Here is an 11472-nt window from a genome sequence, read left to right on the forward strand (position 1 = left end):
TAGTTTGAAGCAGCAGCAGCAACACAGACAAGTCTGGACTTTTCAGCTCATACATATATAGTGCTGTACAGTGTGTGTAATCTTCTTAAGTTGTGGAGCACTACAGACTATGTTACTGCAGTTGATTAATTGCTGAATAAACAAGTTACTTAACTTGCCAGTTCAGTTTGAAATAAAGAAAAAGAAAACCGACAGTATAAGTTGAGTGAAGTCCTGCAAAAAAAAAAGTGTGACGCAGTTATTTGTTTAACTCAACTGCTTAAACGGTCAATGGCTCTGAAATTGTCCCATGGTGGGTCTCGGAGCAGAACCATCTCCAGTGCAGTTCTGTCAAAACAAAGTTTTGGAAAAATACACAGCTTATAGTAAAGTCTAGTAGTGATTACAGATAATTAATTTTGTGCCAAAAGACACAAAAACAAAACATCTTCAACATCAAAACGAGGTTCACAAAAAAGTTACATTTCAAACACAAATGTATTGATTTTGTTTTTGTTTTTTTTATTGTACAATATTACAATTATATTTTGTACAAATGATGTTAACAAAAAATGTAATCCAGGCTACAGGGAGAAATGTTGATGCTGGGGGCCTGAAAATAACAGTGTCTTTGAGCACAGCACTGAACCTTCATGCAGCAGTTTATCTGCTGCGGCTGCTTGGAGGGAGGGTCTCACACACACACACTAACACATCATGGCACATCTGAGGTGGGCTAGCATGGCTTCCTCCCAGTCCTCGATCTTTCAAAACATGAGCGGACTAAGAACAATAAGGTGGTTACCAACATCAGACTCAGACGAAGATCATGTAGTGAAAGGGTTGCATAAAAATCCAGTTTGTGTGTATTGCAAAAATAGTGAATGGAACTATGAGCTTGAGGGTTTTTTTTTTTTGTTCAATTCTTGTTTGGTCCAGTTCCAATGTGTTAAGAAGCCGAGTCACAGGGTCAGAGGTGAGGATTAGGAGCGGGTGTACTTCCCCCAGATGTGCAGCATGAAGACTGAAGCGATGAAGAGCAGACTCATCACCAGCACTGGCACTGGCCCACTGTCAGGAGACACAGATTAACAACCAGATTATCACACAAATGTTCAAGTTCACAAACCAGTTCTCTATAGCAACACATGCGGCCGTAACTGATCTGTAGCCTCTATGCCCGTGCTTGAGGGGACCCGATACATACACTACAATTCATATACACTAGTATGTAGGTCATTGCAGGCAACGGAGAAGGTTGCGGAAGGTCTGATTTTCAAGTCATGCTATAATCCATTTATTGATCTGTTCACTGGCATTAAAAAAAGATTCATGAATAATCTTACATACAGCCCCCGATATATAATAAACAGATACAAGAACACAAGAAGCCTGAATTGCTCTCTTTCACTTACTACTTAATACAAATGTGAGAATCTGTGCAGTTGACCCTACCTGGTCTTCCATTTCACAGCAAACACAACACACACAAAGTCCTATAATTTGCTGTAACCCCAACCAGAGTGAGTCTCGATGGAGTGCCTGATTTTATTGATGAGCTTCGGAAAAAAGGAAGGACTCTCATCTCGAGGAGGGAGGGTGTGGGGGGTGGTGGTGGTGGTGAGGTGCATTACCAAGTAGCAGCATTTCCATGCCAACCACCCCCCCTCCCCTCCCCCTGTCAGAAGGCTGTAATTGAGTTGACCTTTCAGAGTGGATCCTTTAATGAAGCTTTGAGGCTGGCGTCTAACGCAGAAACAAACATGCACTCGATATACAGCACTGTATGGCGAGTCTGCCCTCCTTCAACTGCTGGAGAGACACACTCAATAATTACCACAGCACCATCGATCAACCACGGCCAACTATGGCCAGAGGACAGGATGCTTTTTTTCTAATATTTGAGGCGAGGCTTTAACAGAATAAAGTTTATGAGGGGAGAGTTCTCTTAATATGCTCCTTACTGACACACATAATTGTGTGTATATAGACACACACACACACCTAAAGAAACAGCTTCAAAGCTCAGATATTATTTATTTTGCCACAGCGGCATGTCTGTCCAATTTCCTACCATTAAATATTCTTCCACTTTAACCTGATGAACATAAATTACATTAATGGTTCATGTCGGAAATCCTGTGAAATTATATCATTGATTGGATGTTGTTAAATATCTAAAGGTTGAATGTGTGCATGTTGTGGAGTGAGTGTTTTGTGCATGTTCACACAACACACTGGACTTACACTTTAAGGCCTGGTGAGTCTTCTGTGTAGAAGCGCCACATGCCACCAGTGCCAGCTGATCCTGTGGTCCTGCCACCACTGCGTGTACCACTGCTAGTAGCTTTCCTGTGGAACACACACGCATGGCATGTCAAAAATAAACCCCCCACTTTTTGTGTCTTGTTTTCTTACTGTATTACAAAACATATTTAATAATCTTTTGAAATTCTGGTTTGTGTTTACTCAACCTGAAGACTTGGTCAAAATAAAACCTCTAAAAAGGAATCAGAGAAAACTGGCCATCATCAACTGTAACTGTTCAGAGATTAACTCCAACTACTTTACTTGATTAGGAACTATTGTTGTGATTCATGTCTGCTTCACCCACGTGAAGAGATTAAACTGAGGTTAATGAAGAGGCTGATAGTAATGGGAATAATGAGGCAACAGTGAGCCTCTGATTATACACTGATTAAGTGGAGAGCACAACATCTATCTGCTTCTGTAATCTACAGAGGGGAGGGCTATCTGAAATTCATCCATCACTCTTTACAGTATGACGACATGAGCAGGGGGGCCATGGAGGATGTGTTTAGACCAACACAATAGCACAACTAACATTGTTTGTGAATTGGCCATGAATAGGCTTTTAGTTGCTGTCAGCTTAAAATGACATTTAAAAGGTTAAGTATATCAAGTATGCTCCTTCCTAGCAAAATTAATTCACTCATTGAACTGTGACAATGGTGTAAACGAGCTTCCAGACACATAGTGTCCAAAGCCGTAGAGCTGGGTGGGTTGACACAGATTATAGGCCTGTGGAAGGTTTCCCATGTCATTTGTCAGAATCTTTGTTAAGGATGGACAAAAAATGTACAAACTGGCTTTATGCTTTGGATGACTGCAAATGCTCAAAGGTTGGATAATGAGGGGAAGTGTGTGTACCTTTGTCTGACTGTGGAGCCTGCTGCGCGGGGAGCCACCGTCTTACTAGGGGAGCGACTGGAGGCCCCAACATTGGTTGCACTTGCTGCTGGTCCAGGCTGAAAGTGAGAGAGACAAGGAGGGTATTAGGGTGCACACATCAGAAACACTTTCACAAATGTATGATGTATTTGCTGTATTAAAAGCTCCCAGAACTAAACCTCAGTGTCAGGCATCTTCATAAATATCTGTAGGCTTGAAATATTGCTTTGGTAATTAAAGTTTCTGGGGACTTTTAATACAGTGTGCAGATCCCCATTGCTTTTAATCTTCTGAAAGTGAGAGAAAGACACCTGGGGGCTAGTTCGTGTTTTGAAAGGTGATAGTGTACATGCTGTTGTAGAGTGGGACCTTCTCTCCTCTCTGACATTATTTTTTGATTTACACAAATGGAATCACTGACTTTCAAACCTGGGGCAGAGTAGAGCTTTAAAACAATACTAGTTTGTTTAACTGGCGACTTATTTAAATCTTATGTTCATACAAATTGTTGATATTAGACTCAAACTACACTGCAATAAAAATACATCTAGTAATGAGTACACCGACGCCTCTGATGTGGGCTTTACTTAAGAGAGAAAAACCAATGTCTAATTTCTGGATTATAATATAGTAATAACAACAGCAGAATGGATTAGTTCCAAACTAACATATGTATTCGATTATGTGCGGGGACATCTTAAAATGTGTTTTATTAGTAGGTAATGCTGAAAAGAAGCCACGTCTACAAATGTTGAGCTACCATTAGCTAACACAAGCTAACACAAGACGTAGATTGAATGAGTGCAATACAAATCGGCGTAGCGTCAACAGTAACAGTATGTTGTGTGAGTGGGATTCTTACCATTTTGTTAAACTTGTCCGGATAATAACACGAAACCCTGAGTGTTTCTTTCAGCCGATGTCCACGTCAAATGACCAGAGAGAGAAGCAGGCGGCGAGTTAACGGGTGAAAACTTGAGAAGAGATCCTACAACGATGACGCTCAGCTGAAAAGGACACGACTGCTAAACGGAAGACCAGTGCGTGCGACCGAAGAGAAGCCTGAAAGGGAGACCACATTAAAGACAAAAAAGAGCGGCACAAATAACCATTAAGGGGTTTATTTTGTAAAATGGTTGATTTATATGCAACAACAAACAGAAATGTCCCTAAAATGTAGATTTAAGATGTACTTTTCAAGTAAATTTCGAGGCAACATTAACGGACAGCCTTAACTATGAATGAGACGTGTCCTGGGTACGTCGAGGAAATGAGCGCCATTGTGGGTCAAACATGAAGCTTGATTACCTTGATCTGGACGATTGGTTTGAGCCAACATGGCACCCCGATGATACGGTTTCCTGACGGTAGTTCTTGCTGTTACAGGCAGCGAAGGCATCATCAGAGGTTTCCAAGATCAGGCAAGGAAGTGAATACGTCCAAAGGTAAACCTGTATAAGTAAGTTTGTTATCTGACTTTGTTGTTTAGCTACAAAAAAGAGTGCTCGCTGAAATGTCTGTGTGAAACAGGTAATATGTTTAATCTGTTGCATATAGTACTCGGAAATCCACAATCCTTTTAAAGCAAATACGATGTCTGTGCTTCGACCTGTCATTCAATACCAGTCAGGGATTCTCCTTTCATGACATACTGTACTACTTGGAGAAACTGTGGTCAGTCCGGATTTGTTACAGACAATACACGTCTGTACTTTCTTAGCTGTCGTGACATGCAGTGCTTTACGATGTAAAAGTAGTAAAAGCACACATATTCTGTAAGTTTGTCAGGAGTGCAGCTCTGAAAGATTTCTATATTGCCATCCAGAGCAGATTCCTGAAATGTATGTAAACTATAGTATATCCTATTGAGTATAATTTGAACTGTATACTGTCTGTGAACATAATATCATCATTTTCTATGTTTGTAACGTTTTTCTTATCTATTCTTATGTGCAGAATGGCGCGGGTGGTGTTCCTCCATCCAGACCTGGGTATAGGTGGAGCTGAGCGACTAGTGGTTGATGCTGCTGTTGCTCTTAAATCTCAGGGATGCAGCGTGCAGATCTGGACAGCTCATCATGACCCAACACACTGCTTCTCTGAAACCCTGGACCCAGACCTGCCTGTGGTGCTTAAAATCTCACTTTATTAATCTTTTCAATGCAAAGAATAGAACATTTTAACGACGATATATGTAAAATATGTTTTAAACAGTTATTGCAGTCCCTACTGTGTAGTGTTTCCAAAAACAAGAAATAAGAAGCCACAGTTAGACCCGGCATTACAGTGCGTTTATGCACATGCCCTTACGTACTTGACACTTGGTTGCTGCTATAATTTCGTTGTACATGTGCAATGACAATTAAAGGTTTCTGATTTCTGATTTCTTACGCAACAGACCAAAACACCAAAACAGAACATTAACAGAGTTTGCAGCTGAGATATTTAAAGTTAAAATGCAAATATACTGGCTGCACCATCGTTATCAGTGAAACCAGTATTTTAATTGAGTGTGTTTCCTTAAAATCTCTGATGACATATGATGCTCATTTTGTAGTTTAGTATAATACATTTCTTGCATATCGCACTCTGGGTTAACTATGATTTAATTGTTTCCATTGCTCTTGTGTTAGGTATGTGTGGGTGACTGGCTTCCTACTAGTGTGTTTGGCTACCTACATGCCTTGTGTGCTTACTTGAGGATGATCTATGTGGCCCTCTACTTGGTCTTCTTCAGTGGGGTGGAGTATGACGTCATCTTCTGTGATCAGGTGAGTAGTGTCATTCAGTCAGTTAGGTTGCAAATCATTGAGCTCGTCAGAGGCCTTGTTGTCTGTTTGCCGTGTCTGCTGCTCACATAATAGCTTCCATTATGTTCCAAAGTGGTCTTTCTGTTTGTGTCACACCCTTTTACTACACCATGTCAGGAGTTGGACACTCCCCCTTTTGAAATGTACAAAGGTACCACTCTCCTCTTTTGCACACACAGTGTTTACAGAGAAAGCTCATTACCACACTTCCAAAGTCAAAGCATGTCCTGCAAATGTGACAAAGAGCTCAAACAATGTTTGTTTTTCACATTATTTCAAATGTACATAGTGTATGTTTTGTATGTAATGTCATTAGGCTCTGTGTATGTAAATATAAATCTATATGTATTTTTCATTCAAGCTATGATTATCCCACCTCAGGTGTCGGTGTGTATCCCAGTGCTGCGACTGTCCCGTCACAGGAAGAAGGTCTTGTTTTACTGTCACTTCCCAGACCAGCTGCTCACCCAGAGGACATCAGCTGTGAAGAAACTTTACCGAGCTCCCATTGACTGGCTGGAGGAACGCACCACGGGCATGGCTGATATGGTATGGATTGTACTGGAGATCATTATGGTATATCACAGAATAAGACTAAACTTAAAAAGCAGAACTTCTTGTACACTAATTGGCCAAAATTTGAGTTTAATGTCATAGCTTGGTGTGTATCCTTGATCTATTTGAAAAGAATTCATTCTGAACCATAATTAAGCAGCTTTTAATCTTATTTTGTAGTTGCAGTTGGTGTTTTGGCTTCACCAAGTGCAATCACACTGATCTGTCACAACAGTGAAACTTATGACCTGGTCTAATGTTGAAGATGATCATCACTATATCCAGATTTTTTTCCCCTTTCAGTTTCTCAAACACTTTATGTAATTTGTTTGAAATCTCCTTCATGTCCAGATAGCCATCAGTAAGAACAATTGTATATGCCAAAAAATAAGAAGATAGAATCCGGTGCAGTAGGAGCCTGGAAAAGATTCACTGCAACTAATGCAACAGATTCATCCCACCTCCTACCATCTGCTCTCTCATTAAAGCTCTGTCCTCACACAAAAACATGGGCTGCTTGACAAATACTTGAAGGGAGTGAAGAAGAAGAGAGCTCTAACTTTGATACTGACAATGACATGTCTGAATTACCTGTAAGAAAACACTACACATCAAAATCAACTGCACAAGTGTTTTTAGCCTATAGCTTAAATATTTTTTTGATGAATTTGTGTAAAAACAGCAGTTACAACCAAGCAGCTGTTAAAACAAGCATCAGTGAAGTAGTCATCGTAATAGTTAACTTATGGTCGAACAAGCCCAAGTGCTTCTTTAGGATGTAATACAGACTCGTCTCCACAAGCAGGCTGATGTAAAAAGTCCAGGGCCTTGATAGAGATGCAATGACATTTCAGTTTAAGCCTAGACTTCAGGATTATCAGAGACCTCAGGCTGATAATCTGTCCAACTCATAATGGCCTGTGGTTTATGTGACATCCTTATGGAACTAACCTCTCTGTATTTTCCCCTTTAGATTTTGGTGAACAGCAAGTTCACTGCAGGCATCTTCAGGGAGACTTTTCACAGTCTAAGCAGAGTGCAGACAGATGTCCTCTATCCCTCCCTCAACACACTTACCTTCGACCAGTCGCCCTCTGAAGCGCAGGGTCTGCAAGGGCTTCTCCCCGAGACAACGACCTGCCTGTTTCTCTCACTGAACAGATACGAGAGAAAGAAGAATCTGGGTCTGGCTTTGGAGGCTCTGGCTGCCCTGAGGAGCAATCTTACTCCAGGACAGAGCGCAGGTATTCACCTGGTGATGGCTGGAGGCTATGATGAACGAGTTACTGAGAATGTTCAACATTATGCTGAACTGAAAGAACTGGCAGCACAGCTCCACTTGGAGGACTGTGTCACCTTCCTTCGTTCCCCCTCTGACTCACTGAAGGTGGCACTGCTGCGGGGCAGCGCAGCCGTGCTCTACACCCCCAGCAGAGAGCATTTTGGGATAGTTCCCATAGAGGCCATGTACTGCTGCTGTCCTGTTATCGCCGCAAACTCTGGGGGGCCCCTGGAGAGTGTGGCAGACGGGGAAACAGGCTTCTTGTGCGAGCCTACAGCCGAGGCTTTCTCTAAGGCTATGGAGAGGCTCGTCAGGGAGCCCCAGCTCTGCAGGGACATGGGACAAGCTGGGAGGAGGAGGGTACAAGATAAGTTCTCTCTTCAGGCCTTCTCAGACCAGCTGTACGGTTACATTGTCAGACTGAGCCAGTGAAGGTTTCTGGAGAAAACCAGTGACATGGTGGGAAAAACAACTGTGAAACTGACTGGATGACCAGGGCCTTCTGAGAGTTGACGTGGATGTCTTCTAACGGAGCATGTATGTGTATATGTGCAGGGAGGTGAGAGGAGGTTATGAGAATGTAGAGGACAATTAATCAGCATTCCCTAGAGTGGTTGCCGAGAGGGAAGAAAAGGATGGAATCTCTCTACTAATTAAGAAAAGAGTAACACAGTTTGCCTAACTCTGGAAAAATACCACCTCTGATTATGTGTATGTGTGTAAATGTAGCAGCGGGGCAACCAAGAGCCTAGTGAAGGAGTGTACCAAAAGGTTTGATTGTTAGATTGAAATGTTTTGCACTGTGTATGTTTTTTCCTGGCTTTTCTACAGAAGTCTTTGTCTTTGTGTGTTTGGGGATGAAGAAAAAGAATGCAGTTACAACTATGTGCTGTCAGGCAAGCACACAGTCCCAGATCGATAAACAGGATGCTTTCTACTACTTCCTGTGCATCCAGAGCGTAGTTCCCACCCTCGCATTCACAAGACACTGGCCGGTCCATGACTCTCGCTGCTGCGTGGAGGTTATTAAAAAATGACAGAGTGTGTTTGGCTTTATTAGAGGTCTGGCTGATGGGCAGTGTGCCTGTGTCTGGGTCATTATCAACAAGGAGAATAGCAGAAGGTCATTGTGTCTGCGTACTGGTCTCCCCAGCCCTTCTACTATATAGAAAGGCTCCTATTGACATTCCTGAAGTCTTAATAAACAAGAAGACAAATAGTTTTCTGACTTATGGGCTCTGGTTTGTTGGTAAGTTTTTTTTGGCCTTTAATAGAGTTTGCTAAGGATTTTGTGGGTGAGCACAGTGACAGAAACATTGTTAATACAGGACAAAGATTGGATTGTGCCTATGGTTGTTAAAGGAAACTTTCTCAAAGTAGCAGTGGAGGAATCTCTTTTTATTTCATTTTCCCCATCAACAAAGTTAGTGTGCACATATCTCAAGTCTCCATCCGTTGCTGCACTATCATTTGCAGAGTCTGAGTGGTTTCCACGTGTGCTTCATTTGTTTTCTTAAATGGAATCTAAAAAAGGAGTCAATTGCAACTTTAAGTGATTGTATTCATTTTCAAATATTTGCTTGAAAGACTCATATAATGTTTACTAAAGTTTAATGGTTGTGGATTAAATAAATGTAGCACTCAGTCACTGTCATCTGAACTCACCTGGTTACACACAGCTTGGCCATATCGAATAAAAGTGGCAAAATGCTCACTGTTGAAGCTCATCAGGTTGTACTTGAACTCCTGCTGCAGAAAGGTCTCACAGCGGTACATCATCGTCTCCTGTGGCGCAGGAACCAGGTTGTGTTTGTTGTTGTTGACCCTGATTCGAGTTCCTAAAGGCAATTTGATGTCCGTAATACGCTGCACGCAGATTCTGGTCTTCTTCAAAACACGACTGGACTTGGGCATCATTTGTTGCAGGAAACTGCGGCAGGCTGCCTGTGTCATGTTCTCATCTAGAGGAGGGAAGATGTTATTTATAAACTATACAGACAATAATACAGATGTGGTTTTGTTCATATAAAATCATCAGATGAAAAATGTGCACTTATGAAAACATTAACTGGACAAACATGTTTCTTATACCTCCCACACCAAAATGGGCAACATGACCTTCTCCGACATAAACACCCCAGAGAGACAATCCCAGCCATGGGTTGACAAACTCAATCAGGTCTCCGTACTCTGCTGTAAACACACTCTGATCAATCTGAATAAAGAAAATCAAGATAGAGCAGTTTGAATGTCATTTGTCTTTTCACCTGATTTACTTGTTGAATTCAAATGAGGAAGAAAAAAAAAATTAAAGATTGGAAATCTGGGGGGAAATGGGGATATAGAAAAAAAACAACATCCTGTTATGTGACTGTCATTATTGGGTTGAGAGGTTATGAGTGTGTAGTAAAATAGTATTCTTACTATTTGTTGTGGGATGCTTCATTATGACAATCACATTTGTTAAGCACTTATCCCTAAAATTACTCTAGAGTCTGTGAATGGAAAACTTAGTCAACAAAAATCAACATGGTCATTTCATGTCAGGAGAGTATAGCACCTCTGTACTAACACAAAGTATTGTGTATATATATTAATCTCACCTGTCGCCTTGAAAAAGAGCTGTCCCACTTTCCCAAACGATCCATAGCAGCTGACGGCTGAAGTGGACAGGTATAAAGTGTGTTCTCCAGTTATAAGGAGATTATAACCAGGTTGTTTAACAACTAAATTACTTTCATCACTCAGATAGCCCTGACTGTTGCTGTATCAAGTTGGCTGCATGGCCAACTAATATGTTAACTATTAAATCTCAGTCTATGAAGTAATAATAATACTACCTTAAGAGCACTTCTCAACGCTAAGTGCTTTACAAGAAAAAACAAAATAAAAACAGTCATAAAAGACTTTCGTATTCAGAAATATTATTTTCTGTTTGTCTCGTTTTGTTTCAAATGTGTAGTTCACCTGCTCTGACTTATCAATTCCCACGTCTCATATTGATTCAGACATTTCTTCGTTGTCGATTTGAAAAGCTGAAATGCAAAGAAATCAACAGAAATATGCTTGTTTTTCTGAACTGCAAATTATTTGTCCCGGTTGGTCCAATTAGTGTAGGCGGTCTTGGTTTAATTTAAAGTAGACAGCGAGGGCTGTGGTTTGAAATATCATAGATATATGTTAATTCATATAATGTGATCCACATATTTGTTAGTGTGTGATATTAATATAATTTAAAAACAATTTCATTTATAATATTTTGGCCAGAGGATCACACTTTCAACTGCAATTTACAATTTGTTTAGGTGGTTGTTGTTACACGAATACATGAGATTAAAAAAGAGATACATTTATCCAGTTTATATGTAATTTTTTACTGATCCTTGTAAGCCCCTAAAAATAAAGCAACACATCCCTGCTATTTGTTTTACTTGAAGACATGGACACACAAAGAACAAAGAAATCTATGTGAGACAAGGTTTTTCTTTTGTATCAATAAGATCAATAAGGATACTACATGGTTAGCATGTTGTCACATCATACTGTAACTATCTATGTCTGTTTGTTGCATCCATGTCTTAAGAAATAAAGTAAAAAATAAATAAATAAATAAAGATTTGAAGACAATATGTTCAGAAAATGTAATGTACATCC

General features: G+C 40.6%; 3 protein-coding genes across 5 annotated transcripts; 1 reads left to right on the plus strand and 2 right to left on the minus strand.

Moving 5' to 3' along the window:
• Positions 1-480: 480 nt before the first annotated feature.
• On the minus strand, positions 481-4193 carry sec61b (SEC61 translocon subunit beta). Its single transcript, XM_058648033.1, has 4 exons — positions 4034-4193; positions 3151-3248; positions 2227-2331; positions 481-1050 (listed from the first exon to the last, which is right to left on the minus strand). The coding sequence occupies exons 1-4, from the start codon at positions 4034-4036 to the stop codon at positions 963-965; spliced, it is 294 nt and encodes a 97-aa protein (XP_058504016.1). The 5' UTR covers positions 4037-4193; the 3' UTR covers positions 481-962.
• Positions 4194-4482: 289 nt separating this feature from the next.
• On the plus strand, positions 4483-10057 carry alg2 (ALG2 alpha-1,3/1,6-mannosyltransferase). 3 transcript variants are annotated; one of them, XM_058648030.1, is made up of 5 exons: positions 4483-4630; positions 5128-5299; positions 5805-5942; positions 6363-6530; positions 7510-10057. In XM_058648030.1, the coding sequence occupies exons 2-5, from the start codon at positions 5129-5131 to the stop codon at positions 8248-8250; spliced, it is 1218 nt and encodes a 405-aa protein (XP_058504013.1). In that variant the 5' UTR covers positions 4483-4630; position 5128; the 3' UTR covers positions 8251-10057. The 3 variants fall into 3 exon arrangements, with proteins under 3 accessions (XP_058504013.1, XP_058504011.1, XP_058504014.1); XM_058648028.1 differs by having other exon boundaries at positions 4484-4616; XM_058648031.1 differs by lacking the exon at positions 4483-4630 and adding an exon at positions 4683-4701.
• Positions 9196-10503, minus strand: LOC131471467 (phospholipase A and acyltransferase 4-like). The gene is made up of 4 exons (XM_058648032.1): positions 10422-10503; positions 9910-10033; positions 9484-9779; positions 9196-9342 (listed from the first exon to the last, which is right to left on the minus strand). Exons 1-4 carry the CDS (start codon positions 10464-10466, stop codon positions 9259-9261), a joined length of 549 nt encoding a protein of 182 aa, XP_058504015.1. The 5' UTR covers positions 10467-10503; the 3' UTR covers positions 9196-9258.
• Positions 10504-11472: the final 969 nt, after the last annotated feature.

The sequence above is a fragment of the Solea solea genome, chromosome 13 (genome assembly GCF_958295425.1).
Source record: "Solea solea chromosome 13, fSolSol10.1, whole genome shotgun sequence".
Classification (NCBI taxonomy): Eukaryota; Metazoa; Chordata; class Actinopteri; order Pleuronectiformes; family Soleidae; genus Solea; species Solea solea.

Excerpts from the sequence above, each read along its gene's own strand:
- sec61b (XM_058648033.1), bottom strand. Across the intron at positions 2,332-3,150 it reads GGCTCCACAGTCAGACAAAG|GAAAGCTACTAGCAGTGGTA; the intron begins GTACACACACTT and ends TGTGTTCCACAG. Across the intron at positions 1,051-2,226 it reads GACTCACCAGGCCTTAAAGT|TGGGCCAGTGCCAGTGCTGG; the intron begins GTAAGTCCAGTG and ends GTCTCCTGACAG.
- alg2 (XM_058648030.1), top strand. The coding sequence starts at position 5,129 with ATGGCGCGGGTGGTGTTCCTCCATCCAGACCTGGGTATAGGTGGAGCT. Across the intron at positions 5,943-6,362 it reads ACGTCATCTTCTGTGATCAG|GTGTCGGTGTGTATCCCAGT; the intron begins GTGAGTAGTGTC and ends ATCCCACCTCAG. Across the intron at positions 6,531-7,509 it reads CCACGGGCATGGCTGATATG|ATTTTGGTGAACAGCAAGTT; the intron begins GTATGGATTGTA and ends TTTCCCCTTTAG.
- LOC131471467 (XM_058648032.1), bottom strand. The coding sequence starts at position 10,466 with ATGGATCGTTTGGGAAAGTGGGACAGCTCTTTTTCAAGGCGACAG. Across the intron at positions 9,780-9,909 it reads TGCCCATTTTGGTGTGGGAG|ATGAGAACATGACACAGGCA; the intron begins GTATAAGAAACA and ends TCCCTCCTCTAG. Across the intron at positions 9,343-9,483 it reads GCCAAGCTGTGTGTAACCAG|ATTCCATTTAAGAAAACAAA; the intron begins GTGAGTTCAGAT and ends CTCCTTTTTTAG.